General features: G+C 50.2%; 7 protein-coding genes across 7 annotated transcripts; 1 reads left to right on the top strand and 6 right to left on the bottom strand.

Moving 5' to 3' along the window:
- Window positions 1-12: 12 nt before the first annotated feature.
- BDQ94DRAFT_125549 (exoribonuclease II) lies at window positions 13-3,508 on the bottom strand. Its single transcript, XM_026763852.1, has 3 exons — window positions 3,286-3,508; window positions 2,892-3,229; window positions 13-2,829 (listed from the first exon to the last, which is right to left on the bottom strand). The coding sequence occupies exons 1-3, from the start codon at window positions 3,481-3,483 to the stop codon at window positions 207-209; spliced, it is 3,159 nt and encodes a 1,052-aa protein (XP_026628813.1). The 5' UTR covers window positions 3,484-3,508; the 3' UTR covers window positions 13-206.
- Window positions 3,509-6,128: 2,620 nt separating this feature from the next.
- BDQ94DRAFT_125529 (uncharacterized protein) lies at window positions 6,129-7,282 on the top strand. The gene is made up of 3 exons (XM_026763851.1): window positions 6,129-6,632; window positions 6,702-7,033; window positions 7,093-7,282. Exons 1-3 carry the CDS (start codon window positions 6,474-6,476, stop codon window positions 7,175-7,177), a joined length of 576 nt encoding a protein of 191 aa, XP_026628812.1. The 5' UTR covers window positions 6,129-6,473; the 3' UTR covers window positions 7,178-7,282.
- Window positions 7,283-7,304: 22 nt separating this feature from the next.
- Window positions 7,305-7,921, bottom strand: BDQ94DRAFT_139259 (MoaD/ThiS family protein). Its single transcript, XM_026765395.1, has one exon. It carries the CDS (start codon window positions 7,809-7,811, stop codon window positions 7,545-7,547), a length of 267 nt encoding a protein of 88 aa, XP_026628811.1. The 5' UTR covers window positions 7,812-7,921; the 3' UTR covers window positions 7,305-7,544.
- A 152-nt stretch (window positions 7,922-8,073) lies between these two features.
- BDQ94DRAFT_125478 (cystathionine gamma-synthase) lies at window positions 8,074-9,556 on the bottom strand. The gene is made up of 2 exons (XM_026763850.1): window positions 9,217-9,556; window positions 8,074-9,151 (listed from the first exon to the last, which is right to left on the bottom strand). The coding sequence occupies exons 1-2, from the start codon at window positions 9,376-9,378 to the stop codon at window positions 8,114-8,116; spliced, it is 1,200 nt and encodes a 399-aa protein (XP_026628810.1). The 5' UTR covers window positions 9,379-9,556; the 3' UTR covers window positions 8,074-8,113.
- Window positions 9,557-9,682: 126 nt separating this feature from the next.
- BDQ94DRAFT_157970 (uncharacterized protein) lies at window positions 9,683-13,297 on the bottom strand (the record flags this gene model as incomplete). The annotated part of the gene is made up of 4 exons (XM_026768845.1): window positions 9,683-10,133; window positions 10,188-10,239; window positions 10,298-10,495; window positions 10,543-13,297. The coding sequence occupies 4 exons, from the start codon at window positions 13,295-13,297 to the stop codon at window positions 9,683-9,685; spliced, it is 3,456 nt and encodes a 1,151-aa protein (XP_026628809.1).
- A 1,880-nt stretch (window positions 13,298-15,177) lies between these two features.
- BDQ94DRAFT_185806 (uncharacterized protein) lies at window positions 15,178-15,548 on the bottom strand. The gene has a single exon (XM_026774979.1). The coding sequence runs from the start codon at window positions 15,491-15,493 to the stop codon at window positions 15,257-15,259; it is 237 nt and encodes a 78-aa protein (XP_026628808.1). The 5' UTR covers window positions 15,494-15,548; the 3' UTR covers window positions 15,178-15,256.
- A 758-nt stretch (window positions 15,549-16,306) lies between these two features.
- Window positions 16,307-18,209, bottom strand: BDQ94DRAFT_157968 (uncharacterized protein; the record flags this gene model as incomplete). Its single annotated transcript, XM_026768844.1, has 9 exons — window positions 16,307-16,389; window positions 16,424-16,461; window positions 16,837-16,877; window positions 16,908-16,979; window positions 17,181-17,293; window positions 17,494-17,612; window positions 17,866-18,003; window positions 18,079-18,107; window positions 18,186-18,209. 9 exons carry the CDS (start codon window positions 18,207-18,209, stop codon window positions 16,307-16,309), a joined length of 657 nt encoding a protein of 218 aa, XP_026628807.1.
- Between the last annotated feature and the right edge of the window lie 1,049 nt (window positions 18,210-19,258).

The following is a 19,258-nucleotide window of genomic DNA, read 5'->3' as shown; positions in this document are numbered from 1 at the left end:
GAAGTTACATGAGCCCTGTTGCTCTTGCCCATTTAGTATATTGACATTGTGTTTTATTTGCAAGCTATGATACAGTATGATGTAGACACCCAGGCGCTTCGTATATGAACCAGAGATGAGAGCGTTTAAGAATTGATGCTATTACCGGAACTCCAACAACAACACCGATGGCCAAAGACTCGATATTTAAACTGTACAGATGTGTATCACTTCCACTCTCCCACCCGTTCAAACGGCTTAACGACCCGCGTTGCTTCCATGACCACAAGGGAGCGTGCCATATCAACAGCAGTAATCTTAGCGTCCACAATACTGAGGATATCCAGGTCAGGCGCGTCCGACATCTCTTCGGGTATCAAGACCTGGCAGCGAACTCCCAAAGATGTGATAACAGCAGCATATCCATTTCCGTATGGCGTTCCAGCCATGGAGGTGCTGCTGTATGGCCGCTGAATCAAGCATTCGAATGACTCGGGTAGTGGGCACTCGGAGAAGTAGAAGGCACGGAACAGAAGCATGCATGCCCAGAATTGCTTCGAGGCCAGATCACATTCCCGTATGCGATTGCGCTTCCACCGAGACCGAGAAATATATTCATCAACATATCCACGAGAGAAAGGAAGAGCAGGCTCATCCGTATGGGCGTCCAGGCGGCGGCCATGCTCGTGTTCGAAGCGAAGCGCAGCCTCAATTTGATAGTGAGCAAGGACGTCAGTGTACCGCCGTAGAGGACTGGTTGCTTTGACGTAGGCGTCAAGTCCAAGAGGCGTATGGTGGAGAGGACTAGACGAAGAGACACCCTTCGGGGCTGCCAACTGCAGCCAAGCTTGCCCTCCGTATTCGGACAGATTCTCATTGGTTACTTTAGGGTATTCCGGATGATAGTAGGTTCCGTCGTATATGGAGGGAATGTTGCGTTCGGCCAGCCATTTCCCAGAGACCCAGCAGGCCAGGTTCATTAGAGTCGAGATAAGGTTGCGCTTCGTCATATCAGGAACTTCGTGAGGATCAACTTGTTGTTGGGCCAGTTCAATGACGGGATCGCCAAGAACGTAACGCCCTTCAGTCACCTTCATATTGGAGGGTGCCAAAGGCTCTGTCCCTGCAGCCATTGAGAGAGAGATGTCGGGCGATGAAGGCCATTCCATGGCGCCGTTTTTGCGACGATGTTCCCGGAACGCCAGCATCAACTGTCTCAGCGTACGGAAATTGGACTCATCCTTTTCATCTACTTCCTCCTGTAACTCCTCACGCAAATTCCGCTTCGGCAATTCTCCCCCTACTCTCAAGGGCTCCAATTCCTTTTCAGGACTAGGTTCGAAAAGACTGCGTAGCTTGCCGTGTGTTATGTAGATGACGTTTCTAACCACTCCATTCGTGATGTTGGTATCAAGAACTTCGCCTTGCAAATTCATTTTCGCGCTGAAGGTGAGAGTTGGACGGCCAGGAGCCAAACTGAAGTGTTTCTGCGTGAGGGAGCTCGGGATCATGGGATATGTACGCTCCGGGGCATACATCGTCTGGAGACGCGATGCGGCGTACTGCATAACCTTCCCTTCAGAATCAAGGAATGCAGTAGGGTTGGCAACATGTACGCGGATCCAAAATGTATCGTTCATTCCCGGAATGCGCTCAAGAGATACGCCGTCGTCAATCTCCTGGGCAGTGGCATCATCCACACAATAAACCGGTAGGTCACCCCAGTCAGTACGCACATCCTTCATCTTATCAGGAAGCTCCTGAGAGTTGAGCTTTTCCGACTCTTGCTGGACTTCCTCCCACGCCGCATCCGAGCTGGGAGAAATGCCGTGGCCGGGAAGAGCCAGGCCTTGGTCGAACAAGCGGATATTCTCCCAGGGGTAGAAAACACCCAGTTCTTGTAGGAACAGAGTAGCTGTCATAGGATTCAGTTCCACAGCGCCATACATGCCTGTACTGCGCATTATGTGCGAACCGGCCGAGCGCATGGTCCCAGACGTCATTCTGCGCGGCGGAAGACACCATAGTTGTAAGTACTCGATGATCATAAGATCGGTGTCACTGAACTTTTCTGTAACCATTTCGCGATAGACCGTAGGTTTACCATCCTGGTCCGGGGTGAACCGATGAGCACTTGGGCCGACGCAAGCCATGGTTGTGGGCGCCCGCGCGGTTCGGCTGCGCTTGATGAGACGCTGAGCCTTTTGGACGAATTTTTGTAGAGGATGGTCCTTCAAGTTGGGAAGCCCCTTACCATTTACGTTCAGGTAAAGGTGATCTTGGTGCTCGTGTGCCCACGTGGTGACCGTGTCCAACACTCTAGCGATCCGTCTCGGTTTGACTAGGTAATGGTTGGCAAAAAGCGAACTCCGATCATACTCGATGAAGAAAGCATTAGCGTGAGCGACACGATGGACGAGGAACAAGAGCACATCGTTCAGCTGATCCCTTTCAATATCAAGCGCCTTGCAGGTCAGCTCCTCCAAGGTATATTCACGGTAGTTTTCCTCATCGGCCACAATGTCATGAATGCTGTCCAATCGGGCTGCATTTGCGCGGTACAGCTCCTGCGCCTCTTGGTCGAATGTGTACATTTTCTTGAGAAGCTCCGCACCAACATTTCTCGGGACTCCGCCTTCGGTCACAGATTGGAACTCTGTCTTCATCTGAGCAGCAGCGCCCGGGACGTGCGGGAGCAGGGGCGCAACCATTTCTGGAGGCACAAATCCCTTGACGACATAGTCAAGATCCTTGGCAAAAGCGATTCGCCATTTCCCTCTGTCTGTATAAAATTGTTGCTGTTTATGGATGGAGCGGATGTAGATGGCGAATGTCAGGATGCCGTCGACGCTGTTTTCGCAAAGAAGTTAGCGGCCATAGTACAGCAGCACAAAGTAGTATCTTGCACTTACGCAGTCATCGCCACCAGATCACCCGGCTCCAAGTATTGATGCAGTCCCTCTCCTTCATCGGCCGAGTTTGTGAATTCTAAAGAATCATCTGCCGCTCGTAGAGCATCGCTTCCGGCATCGCGAGCCTCACGGTTGTCGTTGAGCATGTTTCCCACCCAAGGTGCCGATGCGTCCAGGGAGTTCGAAGTCCCTGGGCCTCGGACAGGGTCCAAGTCGTTGGAATGGGACTGCTGCCATTTTCGCAGGTAGGTTCGGATGTCCTTGTGCTCGTCAAACTCGAGCTTGAGACGGAGGTTGAGAACCTCGGTTGACGAGTTTAACAGGTCCTGATCGAGATACTACCAAGAAATTAGAGTTAGCCAGCAAGGTTTGACAAGATTTGACGGGTCCGTACCTTTGATCCTGTGCTAAAGCATCTCCGTGATACGATTTGTGAGCAATCTGAGAGATTGCTGCGGCGTAAGATAGGTGGCGCGCGCGAGCCAGCTCCGCAAACAAGTCTCGGCGTGAGCGCGTATTTCACACCAGCCGCTCTCTGAAATACTCTCGTCTTTGGGAGTAACAGAGGCATTCTGGACCACCCATCATACATGCCCACAACCTTGAGCTCAATTCCTTGATGGGCGAAAGGCGTGGAAGCAGGTGCGGCGAATCTCCGCGGCTGTAAAATCTATATACTGCCGGCAGTTGCCACTTACCGCTGGGGCGGTGAGTATGCGTACCTGGCGCTTCCCCGAATCCCGAAATTTGCCCGAACTATGCAATTGTTGACTTGGGGGTGTGAGCTACTATTATCCTTGTGGAGGGGTCGAAAGACTTCCATAGAAGTTTATCTACAAACAAGACAATAACTCATTACTCTATGCGTGATCTTAGCACTTTAGCTCATTATAATGACGGCTGGACTGTCTACCTATAACTGAGACTGTGTAAAGTGCCATAAAACATGGTGCGTGAGTGATTTAGTTTTGACCATCTGCATCTAAAACTAACTTGGGAGAAATACTACGATGTATATGCCTTTACTGCACTGGCTTAATGGTCAATTGTCCTCGGTCAGAGGTGGTTGGAAGATCTTTGTGAAGCGCTTGATATGCACAATATATATACTACTATGCTCGTAGTATGTGTGAGTATGGCTGGGGTTTTGTGTCCAAATGGATGGCCAGCTCGGAGACGTCAGCAGAAATATGCCATCTACTTAGCACTGTGAACAATTCACATACAGTCTTCGAATCTTTGTTGAGCAGCATACGCTATTACCTGGATGATGCAAACCATCGTGGCTTAACTGGCAACTACAGAGACATGATGCTTCATGCCAAGAACAGAACATATAACAGTCAAAGAACTCTGGCATTCAGCCAAATCTTGATGAGGGAACCGCTGTGGGGAAAGTCTAAGCATGTATGCTGGTAGGTTCTGGTTGAGACGTTCATCGCTGTGAAAATAATGAGCAATGGATATTTCCATCTCATTGAAGGATAGCATAAACACCCTCGTGCTACTAATGACAACACGCCTCGAAAAGCATATATTATCCAATTTCAAGCTTCCATAATGCCTAGCATGCTGGGATCTACCAATGATGCCAAATCTGGATTGGGTAGTAGATACCAATACCATCAAGCCCCTTTGGGGATTCGGGACTTTTGAAGCGCTACTAGAATAACGAAGCAGCCATTGCGTGTACGGCTGAGAGTCATTCTGCTAGATAACAGGACCTTGTCATAGTTGATACTAATTTGACCTGCAGTGGAGATCCTGCCTGGTTCGCGGACTTTCTGCATTAGTCTTTGGGAACTACTATTTCTGCGCAGCTCAACAACCTGTCTCTTCGACGGCAAGCAGTATGCGCATATCGAAGCATTGACCAACGATACAACATCCCCCCTAGAGTAAGGCCTCTCCCTAACCAAACGGTTGGCGCGTGACAATATGAGTCCTTAATATCAACATTGGCACGTCACCAAAGCAGTGAATTGTACTCTCAGCATGATTGGATCCTTCCTTCCTTCCGATGCTCGCAGCGACCAGTAGCATAAACAAGGCGAGAGGCGCAGTCAATAGTGGTCTGACTACGACAACTCGAATCAGCTAATGCAGGAGTGGCGCAGGATCAGATCAACTTCCCAAGCAATCCGCAAATTGACCACGAGATTTACGTCATGATCGAGCTCTGCCTCTACATATTTACAGGACACGATGACAAGTCCAAACAGCTATTAACAATCAACCTAGTTCAACACCTAATCAGCAAGCGCACTAGAAAGAGGATACTACCCATATCCTACCAGCTCCGTACATGAGCATTATACCCACACGGAGACGTACCAAGCACCTATGTACAATTAAACAAGCCTCCAAAACACAACCAGACACCGACAATACTAGCATGATAAGCAACCCCCAAAGCGGTACAAGTCGCAGCAGATCCCATTGCTAAGACCATATCAAGGAAGATTGCCGCTCACTCTCAGCCAGTACCCATAACCACAACATCCCGTCTACAATCCTTCCACTGCAGGTACGGGTCATTTACCCTGAATCAATGCGCTTCTCCACGAAACAATCCCAATCAATTCACACGCATATCCTTAATATAGAAAACGCCACAGACGACTCTCCCGAGAAGCTGGACGGCGACAGCGCGATCTGCATTGCAGGCGCCTCCCATCCCCATTCCCCATCCAAGTACAGGCGTACTGACCCTCTGATAGTAATAGACGGAATGAGGCTGAGCAAGTCCCTCTCCCCACTGCAATAAAACCCCATAATACTCTCCGCGCCAATCATCCACACGCCAGACGTCTCAGGTTCAATTAAGCTCTCGTGGGTCGTTGGCCAGGAACGTTCCCGCTATGGCATCTCCAAGCGCCGGTGTGGAGTAGACCCATCCCTGTGCAGCCCTAGCTTTTTCTACCGCGCACTTACCTGAGCTCATCCTTTTGATAGCTAGCTATGAAGTAAGCGCTCGCTTCACCTTCTCCAAACAAAGCTCTCCAAACAAGTCTGGACAAGACTCTACCGTCCCGTCGGCGCTTCATCACGCAATGAGAGCTCAGCAATCAAGATCCAGATGGATCATCGTCGGTCGGATCTAGAACACGGCACGGGTGTAGCTAAATTTGTCTGGGTCTGGAACTTGAGCTCGTGTGCTGTAGATTCTCGTCTAGCTTTATGGTCTGAATAGGTGCTTGGGAGAGGAATATTTAAAGAGGTTTGTTCTTGTCCTCAATTTGCTTTGTCTACACTCAAGCCAAACAGCGAAAACTCACGGTCTCTCTCAGTCTTCTTTGCTATTATTGTCTTTATACATTCCTTTCAATTGGATTGTTGTGCTACTACACTCCTTTGTATCATTGTTTGATCTCAATTGTCGTGTTTGCATACATATTAATCACGGCCATTTGGCTAGCGGTCCTTTTTGTGTGATTGGAATACTGCACAACACTCCCTTCTGTTTACAGCTTATTCTCTCGCGAAGTATACGGCATCGAGCCATTTATCCTATAATACACTCATCTATTCGCCATAGCAGATACAGCTACCATCAACAAAAAGAAATCGAAAGAGAAGAAGATGGCACCCCACGGACTCCTCGGCGCAACCTTCGTCTGCGCACGCATCATCCAGCTCTGCTCACTCGTCGCTATCATCGGGCTAACAGCAAACTTCATCGCCGAGATCGTCTCCAACGGCGCCACGCCCCCAGCAATCTTCATTGGAACTATCACAGTGGTATGTCTTCACCCTCCTCCACTAGGCACCTACACAACACCACCCCTCTAACCAAACCATGACACCTAGACCAGCATCGCAGTGATATACAGCTTCATCACAACCATCCTCTTCCTCGACAACATCCTACACTTCCTAGTATCAGCCATACTCGACACTCTCCTCCTCATCGCCGTGATCGTGGTGTCAGTCATCATCGGAAAGCCGCTATCCTATCTGCAATGCAACAAGCTAAGCAGCGACGGTTCAAGCGGATCATCGGCGTATACGTTCGCGACGCATCTGAGCAGTTATTTGGAGGATTTGAGTGGCGGGACAGTGAATTACACAGCTTGGATTGGGGCGAGTAAGTCAGTGTGTTTAGAGGCGAAGTCGATTTGGGGGTTGTGCATTGCTATGTGGTGAGTGAGATATGTCCGGAGGGAATTCGTAGACCGAGCTAATGATGGTGTGTGCGCAGTATCATGTTCTTCTTTTCAGGAGTTTGCGGGCTCGTGCTCTGGAGACAGAAGAAGGCGGCGGGTGTGGAGAAGTTGGATGGGTAGATGATGCGCGATATGCTGATTTTGATGATGCTGAAGACGACGAAGACGATGGCGCTAATAATGCTGCTGACGGTGATGATAACACTGATGCTTTCAATCCCCCAACCCCCCTTCGCCCCTAATGTATCCCCTCCCACTCTGTCCCTTTCATTCCTTCTCTTTCCTATGTTGCCTTCCATTCAAATATAACCAAGCAAACCCACCCTAATACTCCAGACTTCCCCCCATCCAGCGCATGTACCTTTTCTATTTCACACTATTGTGTACCTATACCAACCATAATCAGCCAAAAACAACAAACCCACTAAACAACTCAACCCCCCTCTCTCTCTCCGTTCTTTACACACATACCATATAGAAAGTAAAATCACCCCGAACTAACCGGCGGAATAACCGCAACTTCATCCCCGGGCTGAATCACCACCTGGATATCAGCCTCTACATCAACATACTCATCCCCCAGACTAACCCCACAGCTGGTCAACACCTTCTCTTTTATCCCCGGGTACATGGACTCGAGGGTATCGAAGAGCTGAGGGAGCGGTAAGGGGGCGGGGAGGCGTTCGGTTTGTTTGCCTGTGTAGGTGGAGGCGGAGGCGAAGTAGTGGATTTGGAATGTTGTGCTTGTAGACATATTTGGGTAGGATGTTGTTGAGTTATAATATCAGGAGAAGGGGGGTGGATGTATTTATTTGTTATGTTGGTTGGTTGGTTGGCTTGGTTGAGGGGGATTGGGGAGGGGAGAAAGATAAAGAGAAAACAAAGCCGCCGTGCGGGGTCTGCTGATAAGGACATGGATAAGAGTGGCGGCGGGGTTGTCCAGTTGGTACGGAGTAGGTTTTCAACTTTATTACTATAGAGATCAAGAGATCATCTTATTACTAAAATCATGTGAAGTACCAAGTTAATATCTTTGGATATCGTTCAGTTCTGTCATTATTTATCCTCGACTAATTCCTTGAACGCGTTCACCAGATCCTGCCGGAGATCCTCCCAGTTCTCCAACCCAACACTGATGCGCAGCAACCGGCGATCCACTGTCGCATCCGACATTGTCCGCCACTCAATCAACGTTTCCACTCCTCCAAGACTGGTGGCATGCTGGAAGAAGGCCAGCTTGCTCGGGAGTTTCCGAGCAAAATCCTCCGTCTTCATGGTGATCGAGAATACCGGTCCGAACCCATTAGGCATCTGCTTCAACAGCCAAGACTCATCTTCCTTCTGCAAGCTGGCGTGGAACACCTGTTCGAGGGCGCGCTGAACCACGGCTTCGTCACTTCCCGGAGCCGGGCTGGGCGCACGCAGTGCATCGTTCAGCCAGGATACAAGACTGGTTGCGTTCTGGCTCTGGCGCTGCACTCGGACTTCCAGAGTCCGCAAGCTGCGAACGCCTAACCAACTCTCCATGTTCCCCATAACACTGCCCAAGAAGACCCGGTCCTCAAACAGTTGTTTCGCCCAATCCTCACGCTGTGTGGCAAGGACTCCGCATAGAACGTCACTGTGTCCGCCAAAATACTTGGACCCCGAGTGCATCACCAAGTCGGCGCCCCACTCGAAAGGGTCTTGAAGGAAGGGCGGAGCAAATGTACCATCAACGATGAGGTACGCGCCGCGAGAATGAGCCTTTTGGGCATACGCTTCGATATTGAAGGCGGTTCCCTCGGGATTGACCGGCGTTTCCAAGTGGATCACGTCGCCAGCCTCCAGCTGCTCGGCCGGGCAATCCAAATCTAGCTTCTGAAGCCCAGTCAGGCGACTGAACAAAGAGATCACGCCATGGCATCCGTGGTAGCCGTTTCCAATGGCAATCCGGCGAGGTTTAAGCAGGACGAGCGCCGCGTGCAAAGCCGACAGTCCCGAGGAGTAGCTAATGGCCTGTCCGTTGAGGAGTGAAGACAAGATAGCTTCAAACCGAGTATAATTAGGGGCGGTCAGCCGAGAATAGACGTGGGCTGTGTTGTTCTTCTGATCCTAAACACGGGGGCACGATTAGCACCGAGCTCGGAGTGCATTCGGTCGGGGAGCGAAAGACATACCCCACTGCGGTCGGCCCAGGGCACTAAATCATCGGGGTTGTCAGAGTAGCGGAAAGTAGTGGCTACGTGAATTGGCGGAGCTACATCCGTGACGACATTCAGGGCATCGTCGACATGTAGAGCGCGCGTGGAAGCGCCCATTTCTCGATTAGCGGGAGCCATGGCGATGATGTGAAAGAATGGGAAGAAGAAACATCAGGCCGCGCGGACGCAACCGGGTATGCCGGGCATTCGGAGATTTGCTGTCGTGACTCAGGAAGAGTGGGGAAGGGGAGCCGAAGAGGGGGTGAGAGCTGCTCCGCACCGGATACCCGGCACGTGACGCGTGGGCCGACTAGTGGGTTAGGTGAAAATGGTTGGATGAATGGATGGATGAGTGCTCAAGAAAGGAGATGGATACTGAATAATCGGTGGCAGTCGGATTTAGCTTCAAGCTTAACGACGCAGAGAGCTCATCCTCGACGGCTCACGGACTGACCCGGGCACAGCCGCATGGAAATTCGTCCGATCTAGGAAGTATCAGCATCGACACCAGCGCATACACATGAGCCAGGGATTCACTCGGCATACCTGCTTCAGAGTCAAAGGCAATTGAAATATCGTCGTGCTCCATTGGATAATCCGGAGAGTCCAGCGAGACAAAGTCCGATGCCGGGTCATCTTCAGTCTTCGGCAGAGCAAATTTGGCATCCACAATCCGAACCCCAAACTTGCCAGCTTTCCCGAAGCTCTCCAGGGTGTCGGTGCCTTTGAGAACAAAGTTCATACACTTCCCATGATGGAAGTCACTGAAGAAGGCTACCAGCTGCACTATCCTATCGCGCCGGATCACTTGGATGCGAGCCAGGCTGGATTCCCACTTTTTGGTGATCGGGACAACCATCCGGCGTCGTGAGATGGCGAACGAGGAAGCCACACTATATGGCCAAGATCAGTTATGAACCCTCCCAACAAGAATCAACCATGCATACCTGTCAAAAAGCACCTGGTAGCCCGTCACAGCTCGTTCGAACATATGAAGATCTGAGACGTATATCAGTACATACTCTTCATGCTCAGTGTAAAGAGCAGTGGATATTACCTTGTACAGATGCAAAGTCGAATCGGCGGATCATCGGTTTAGCCATAGCGGTTTGTAAGAAGGCTGATATCTTATCCGGCATCTCTGGAAGGACTAGATTTTCAGCGACGGATACAGTCCAGTCCTTTTGCCCAGGTCGGTACAGACTGAGCCCCGTCCGGTTGTTGACATCAAGCCCCAGCTTCAGTTCACCGGGCCCTACAATTTTGTCAGTGGGGTTCTCAACAGTCTTCTGAGAAACATACCGAGATTGATCCGATCCGTAACAGACCCCCATTCGGTTGCGATGAAAGCACGCAGGTTCTCTGATAGCACCGTTGGACCGTACCCATGCTCAACATGTGTATGTTCCCGGTCAATGATCGAGACTGTACCGGCGGGGAATTGGAGGTGTTCCTTTGCTGGCTGCCCAGTGTTACGGTCGGCAGGCTGTTGGACAGTGTATGCACGGATAGGGATCTCAGGTGATTTAACCTCGTTTGCCTTAGGCTGGATACCCAGAAGCAAGGAATGCATGGTTGTGCGATCTTCCGATTCATAGAACGTCATCACCATAGAACGGGTTCTCCCTTCCTCCTTGACCTTGAGTAGAAGGGCTGGCGCTCCATCCTCGCCTCGGAGCAGACCGAAAACAACAGGTGTACCGAACCCAATGGTGTGACGCACGCTGCTAAGCGTTTTGACTTTTGGGCTCGTGAGCACCGCAAGGCGGAACCCTTGATGCAGTATTCTATTCCCAGTACCCTCAGTCAGAGTTATGGTCTTTTCGAACAACCGAAGCCGACACCGCTCGATAGGATCAGCGGGGAAGGCTTTCGGCGTCCCAGGGTCCATATACTGGAATGACTTTAGAGTGTTTTCAAAAATTACTGTTTCGCCCGACTCAGCCTGCAGACTTGCTTCGGTCTTGCGGGTGTACTGGACAATGTTCCAGATATTCTTGAAATCATCCTCTTGAAACGCGACCTCCAAAACGAACCCACGTGGCAGCTTCACCCTGATCGAATGTGACCGGACTAGCCAGTCCACGCTGTCCCAGGTAGGGCCCTTTTTCCTGTCCGACTGGATCATAACATTGACAAGTTCATTCTGACTAGTTATCGCGGCGAAGACATACCAGTCGGCACGATCACGTATTATGGACAATGCGCACGGCATAGACAGTTTCGGCATGTCGTCTTCATTCGAGCTGACAAGAACATTAACAAACATGGTCCCATAGCTAAAATAGCGGCTGGTATCACTGAGTGGCATTGTTTGTACAAAGGAAGGGGCCTTTCCTGCCGTGTCCGCCAGCAGTGAGCTTGTTGCTGTACCTGAGAGGACCGCCGCCACGTCCAGAGCGAAGGATGGATATCGCATCCAAACACTGGTGTCAACTGGTATAGCGGAATCGCCTTGCGATGCAATAGCCACGAGGATGTTGTTTCGTTTGATAGACATGGCTAATGAGCGAGAATGGTTCATAATCGCCTGGTGTAGACTAAGGAGATCGGCCAATTGTGCGTTCCCGGTCGTGTTGGCTACTGCAATCACAGCATCGATACTCCTTGCGCCATAGCGGGTCACCTCATCATGTTGAGGGACAACGTGTTCATTGATCCATAGGGCCTTAGCAAGATCCACGATGGCTTGCTTCGCGCTTTCTGTAGAGCTGAGAAGGGGTGATCGTGTGCCAGAGCTGGAGGGTCGCGAGCGTGCATAAACTTCGAGCCGTTTCTTCCCCCGCAGAAACCACCACACCTCAGCTCTCACCCATTCGGACAGAGAGGTGTCCTGTATGGGCCTGGCATCTTCTGCGGAGGCTTGGATCAAGCTTTTAAACTGCGCCATGTACGCTTTCAGATCAGTGAAGGCGGTGTCGCCCAATTGATTAGCAACAGACCGCAACGTAAACTTTGTCGGCTGGGGGTTCCGGGAAGTATCGCGGTTATCCCTACTAGCTGGACGAGGTGGCCCGTCAGGTTGGTCCGCAATCTTGGGTATGATCTGCCGTTTTGGAGGAGAAAGGCTTTGGGCACTTCCTCCGGGAGAGAGTATAGAAGGAAGGACGGGGGTTTCAGGACTGCGATCGACTGGGCTGCGATCGATGTGAGGAGGGATTTGGGGTTCCCGAAACGGATTCTCTGGTGGGCTGGGTTCTGTCTCGGACAGGGGAGGCGTCTCATAGGTTGAACTGGGGCTGTCAGGAACAGCCTCCGCCGGACTTTGCACCCCTGCTTCATCTGCAGGGGAGGGTGGATCTGGCAGTCGGTGCTGCAAAGCACGTCCCTCCTCAGCTTGCATCTTGTCCCGTATACGTTGGGCAAACGAGTGGGACTCGGGCGAAGCACGGAATGATAAGCGCGACCCTCTTTCTCCCAAATTCAATGTCATGAGGAAATCAGCGTCCTGAGGGTTTTGTAGCAACAGCGGCTTCCAGTCCTCTATGCGTGTCCCCTTCGGCGCATCTCTCTGCTGTGGCGCCGGGGCATTCAAATCACCAAACGAAGTGTCCAGACGAAGTTGAGGAAGCTTTGGCTGGCGGTCACCCAAATCATCGACCATATTGGGACCATGGCTATTCTGGTTATTGCGACACAGAGAGATCTCAATTGTCGGCCTGTCAGTCTCATCACCGCCTTCTCCGATCAATTCGGGAGTATGGGCACTGAACTTGACTGTCAACCCCTTCCGGCGACTCTTGAAGGGTGGTTTTGTGAAGTCCACGGGCGGGGGAGCATCATGAAGAGCAGGGTTCAATGAGGGCGCATTGAGGACATCGTGGGCCGACGGCCATTTTTGGCTGGCGTCCAATCGCGGAGGCGTAGTCTGGCTGGCTCCGTAGGATACAGATTTGGAGCGCGTAGGTGCGAGGAAAGCCTCTATCTGCTGATCTGTAGAGCCCTTGACCCGCTTGTCCTTTGAGAACAATTTCTCTCTCCAATGCGGCTTTTTGGCCGGGGCTGGCTTCTGCTCGTTCGTGATGAAGGCAAAGGGATCTTCAGTAGATGTAGACATATCGATGAAGTTCAAAGTAGGTACGATTCCGAAACACGATACGTCCTGCTATTGAGCATCGCAGGAAATTCAGGATGGGTTGATGAAGTATATGCGGTTCCTGTCCGTCTGTATTCCCCGCTGATCTCGCAGGTGCTTGTGCGCAGGTGGAGGATCGGCAAAGGCAGGACTATTGTTGACAGTTCTGTAAGGGTAGATACGGCGCGTGAACGAATACACCTTATCGTGAGTTGACTAAGTAATGGTAGTCGTCAAGACAAGATAGCAGCTCGGATAGCGCAGTAGGAAGGGAGGAAGTGGCAGCTGGTGGGACAAGTGACTCGCTCGAACTTCTTGCTGTTCGCACACGCAAGGCTCAATATGCGAAAGGGACGCGCGGCGTTGAAAGGGAACAAGCTAGCGGATAACAAACACCAGAAGTGGGTGTGTGCAGCGCAATTACCCAACTGAACGGGGCCGGTTGTATGACACTGCTAGCAGGACTGGCGCGATTACCTGCGCTGTCTGGTGGGACTCGGAGACGAGCGATCTACCAAGACCAATTAAATTACCTTCAGGAAACGGCGCTGCAACAAAGGGGGAAGCTATCTGAGCTTGGAAACTTCAGGGGTTAGATAGAGGGGCATAAGGCAGTAGCCAGACTAACCAATGAACTCAAAGGTAGAGTGGTAGGTATATCTGTAAACGCCCAGCGCGAGTGGGTTCGGCGCTTCCCAGCTTCTCAAGGCGATGGGTGGTAATAGTAGGGAACTATAGCTCAGCCCGCCCGGTTGTGTACTCCGCAGAAGGGACGGGAGGTGTGGATTGTAGCAAGGGAGAGACGGGGTAAGAGACCAAAGCTGTTCCAGCAGCTATTTGCGAGATATGGGAGGGGAGAGCAATGCTCCAGCCACGGACAGAACAGTCAGAGAAGAGGGAAGGAAAGAGGGGGGAAAAGAGAAAGAGAGAGAGAGAGAGAGAAGGAAAAAAAGAAGAAGATCACAAACAATCAGGAACATGTGGACGAGTGATGGTACGACCCCGTGCTATTAAACCTCTCTCCGACCGAGGGACGGGTACCTCAGGCAGGCTAGGGAGAGGAGGATCTCCGCAGTGGTGTTCCACTGGTTGCGATTCTTCAATCCACCTCATCAATCCTTGGGGCTACAATCAGGAAATCCCGGCCAACGTGGTCGGTACCCGCCCTTTGGGAGTTTGTACGGGTTCTTGGGTTCTAGACTGTCGAATAAACATTGACAATGGATGCTTGATTCTTCTTTTTTTTTCTATTTTTCTTTTTTTTCTCCATTCTCTCTCTCCCACTCTCTTTCTGTGTGTGTGTCTTACTCTTGGTGCTTACGAATGCCACAGTGATGGGGGCGGATGGTTACTACTACGTACGTACTACTATACTATACTATACTAGTACTCATTCCTCCCAAGGAGTAAATAAATCAGCCAGCCAGTAGTACTGTACTGTATTTGAGACGAAGCAGCGAACCATTGACTGGTCGATCACGTGGGGGACAATGGAATCGGGGCATAAAGCAGGAAAGGAATGGCAGGTCAACAGCTATCGTTAAAACTGCAGGGGCCACAACTGGGTCCTCAATAATATTTGGGAAATACTGGCAGCATTCTTGTGCACCGCCTCTCCGGTCGGCTATTTTCCATTGCAAGCCATCCGGGTAAGAGAATGCTCGATCCCAGCCGAGGGCTGTTTTTAGTAGCCAGGAAGATACTCCGTTGATATTGGCGGTAAAACCATCCATGAGACTGTACTGCTATTATTAACTGCCCAGGGAGCACTACCCAAACCGCAGGTTGAAACTGACGTGGACTTGGAGATGAATCAAAGCGAATAGAAACACAACCCCCTGTTATCAGAGAAACCGATCAATCTGGTGTGGCATGTGTGATTGGAGCCCACTCCCCCAGTGCGTTCCGTTGGCTGGCCCCGACCCTCAGCTTGAAACGACCCTAGTCCCCCTCGGGACTGGCCCCGCGCGCCCCTAGTCCGTTTGGAGTGAGGCTGCTGATTGCTCGGTGGGCCGCTGACGAGCCCCCGGCGAACCTTGCACGGTTGGTCTGCTTGGGGGAAAGTTTTGGGAAAAAGCCGGATAGTAGCAAGTAGTAAGTAGTAGATACGTAGATGCCTCCCGCTGCTAGGGGGTGGTGGTGGTAGTGGTTGAGAAAGAAGGATATCACCACGGCCATTGCTGAACTCGATAGCCCATAAGAAGGTTGATCAATGCTAGAAATAATAATGTACACTTATTTCCCGACATCTGCTGAACTGATATTCTCAACCTTGCAGCTGGCGGTGGCAAAACTGAAACTCTAGCTAGAGGCTTCGAACGATCTCGTTCATCAGTTACACATAAGACGGAGCTTTTCTCTTCTGACTATCTACCTCCCTACCCTACATGGATAGCCACTGTACTTCTTGCCTGCATGTAGATAACAGGGGCGGGATGCCCATAGGACCCCAACAAGTATACGATCAGCTCGCCGGACATGCAGGACTGCCAAGAAATTCAAATGCCGCACATATAATCATCATCTGTTCGGTATGAAATTCGTGCCAGCATACATTTCATAGTTAGGATACATTGATGGTCGCCATATAGATATGTCGGCAAGACAACAACAACTACTACCAGTACGACGCGCCTTCAAAACCTACACAGTTCATTAACAGAGTCACGGATTCGAAATTGTTACTACTGCCTAAAGACCTGGAGATTGAGGACCCTCATCTAAGGGGGGAATTTAATGATCTCATTTCCGGTCAATCATTTCCCGTCTTCGCTACGGCGCACCGTCGCGCTATCCCCCAGTCCCTGAGAGTCCCTCGGTCGATCAAAGCAAAGCCAATTATTTGAGCAATCCTTTGCCGCTCATGCACATCAACGAATGAGCTTCATGGTAGGGACTGATGTTCAGGGCGGCAACTACCCAGCCGTCGCAGATTATGGGTCAACACCAGCCACTAGTTAACTAATGAACCTATTTACTTGGAACAACATCCTACAACGATGAAAGCTTGACAGCACTATTTTCCGCGCCCCCATCAACTTCTTGGCGTTCGCTTCTGTCTAGGTGCTCCGCACCTACTATATAGTAATACTACGGCGTACTACGTACTACTACTAAGCGATTGACCAGATATCACCATATTATTACTACTATTGATCCACATAGTATACTAACAGAAATATGATAGCACTCCGTAGGGATAACGTTCAGACATGAACGGTATTTACATTTGCCGGAGTGGCATCATCAACCATTGAATTTATCGATCACCTCAAGTCTCCACATTTAAGTGTCTTTGACGCATCGATTATGTCTCCGAACAATATAACTATAATTTAAATCATAACTGCGAACCAAAATAGCAGCACAAGTTGGTTAACTTGTAAAGTGTCATCTTGTCCCTTCATATTCCCCTGTCGCATAATACAACAGAACCACCCTTTAATGTCACTACTCATAAGAGGACAGAAATATATTAATGTGAGGTTATAAAGTTCGCCCAAGCGCCTTGATGTAGATACTCAGATCGAGTAGTTGTGCTGGGCTGGGGCCCAAGCCTCGGCTTTCCGTTTTAATCGATGCCGGCCAACACCTCGCATGCATGTATGTAGCCGTGCATGGCGACCGGTTGTACAACATCACGGACTGCCAGGGAATTACTTACCTACTTACTTATTTGGTTATTACTAGTCGAGATTTGGGAGATCCATCAACCTTATCAGCCAATCACCATCGGGAGAACGTGACGCTTTGTACTGTCTTGTTATAAAATAAGGTAGCAGGCTAAAATCTTCCAATGCAACCTTACTAGGCACTACTACTGTAGCACACAGTCGTGGATATAGACAGGGAAGCATCTGAGTACAATAGTACTAGGTATAATTGTTGCGCCCCTCGGATTGGTCAGGAACTTTTCCACAATCCCGGAGCTTGATCTTTCACGCTTATCGCAGCTCAAATCGCTAACCGGATAATAGTCTGGCAGTTAGACAGCATACGTCTTCTCATGACTGAGTAAGTCACTTAATTCTTTCAAGCACATGGATGTTTGAAGGGGGCGATAATATAGATAGTACGGAGTGGGATATCTAACCCCCCCCACATGCCAACTACTGCTCCCTTTTTTGCGATCCTTCCCTCTGAGAGGCATGACTATGGTGACGCGCTCCCTCACGTACTTACTTCGCGCCACACTTGCTTTCTACTTAAAAGTGGTTCAGCTAGGATCGCTAACTTCAAATTTGGCGTGTTAATAGGATTCTTGCTAACACTCTCCACTGGCAATACTCGTGCTAAGCTTTGGCGAAACGTGTCAACTCTTCAGCACCGGGGGCAGTCTACCGCGGTTAGGCAACTACATTATTAAATTTTCTGGCCTCTTCCCGCCCCTTAACAGGCCACTGTGCCTTTGAGGAAGGGAATAAACGAACAGATCTCTGGACAGAGCAGAGCAATATCTCTGTCTTGCTAGCCATTGAATAATCCTTCGGTGGCACAGCCTCCGGAAGATGCAAGGACTGGTCACAGGGATCAACCGTCAAATAGCTTACCCAATGATTTGAGATCCATAGCCACCCGTACGTCGAGAATAATCGCTGAGAGTTGGGAGAGGACTTGACGGTGGATCTCTTCTGACTATGCCGACTAATAATGGCAGCTTGCTGGGTTCCTTCTCTAGCTTTATTTTGCTAATTGGTATTAAGCTATCTTTTCCGGATGACGGTTACTTCTCCCAATTTATAACTACTACCTATACTACTTACTACCCGTTATCTGTCTGAAGTGATACTTGCTAAATAGGCAGTAGCTAGCTAGCTAACTAACAAAAGAACCTTTATTACCGACTCATCTCGATGAATAGCTAACTAACTAGTGCAATTAGCAGTGGCGACATTGTGCACTAGACTGGGACATGGCTGAATCCCGACGCCCGGATACCCACCTGTCATCATGTATATCGGTTGTATAGGGCTACATTGTTCGACTGTCTCGGGTTTTCAGTGTCTTGGCTCATTGGCAACCCACACAGTCGAAAGGTCTAGAAACTAAAGTCTCAGTGAGACCCAAGGAAACCGAGGTCCTGTGACCTGGCAGACGAAACCAGAAAAGAAATTATTCAATTGCTGTGGTCAGATCCTACTGAAGATCGAATTCATCAATATGTTCAGTATGGGAGGGGAAGCAATCTGAGGGTTGTATTGGCATTGAATCGGCAGTGACAAGTAAGGGATCTTAGCCTTTTCCGGCCTTCTTCCTTGGCTTTGACGATAAGTGAGTGAGTGAGTGAGTGGTATGTTACACGGCGATGGGCCATCAGTCAGGAAAGTGCCGACACAGCTCCCCAGCTCCCCAACTCTGTTTCCGGATTCGACCTTTTGTCCGCCCGTCATATTCCACCGCCAAATCATTTGGTTTTTCATCATGGGGCTGCTGCCATCTCATCAGTCCTGGTAGATAGCACTTTACTTGTTCAGTAGCTAGGTTGATTTGAGCCCACGGTGTGATGCGAGACAAGGAAGCGCAAGGTAGGGCGGTATTAGCAAATGTGAAATGAACGACACATAATAATAGCTGTCAAGTAATTCGTGGACCATGATACTTGGAGTAATTTTAGTGACCGAGAGGTGAGACAACCTTCAGCATGAGCCTCTTTGAGGTTAGCAGCTCGTAGATACTCCGTAGCTCGTTGCTACTGTACGTTACTAGCAATTAGCCAACTAGCAAGTAGATGATACTCACTAACAAGAAAGACGAGACTTGCTACTACTCCGGCCGGGCAGATCAAAGTTCTGTGTGCGGATAATCATGGGTGGGTTGCCTTTCGGCTGACTTTGGGGGACTTGGTTCCTCAGGATTAGCGTTGCCAAGTTTAGAAGCTCACTCACTGCCACCCACCACTAGAACCAACTAGCAGTGCTACCGCCCCAAACTGAATCCGTCGCT

Source organism: Aspergillus welwitschiae, assembly GCF_003344945.1.
Source record: "Aspergillus welwitschiae strain CBS 139.54b unplaced genomic scaffold BDQ94scaffold_8, whole genome shotgun sequence".
Taxonomy (NCBI): domain Eukaryota; kingdom Fungi; phylum Ascomycota; class Eurotiomycetes; order Eurotiales; family Aspergillaceae; genus Aspergillus; species Aspergillus welwitschiae.
The sequence above is the reverse complement of the archived record's forward strand: the minus strand, read 5'-3'. Positions and strand labels throughout refer to the sequence as shown.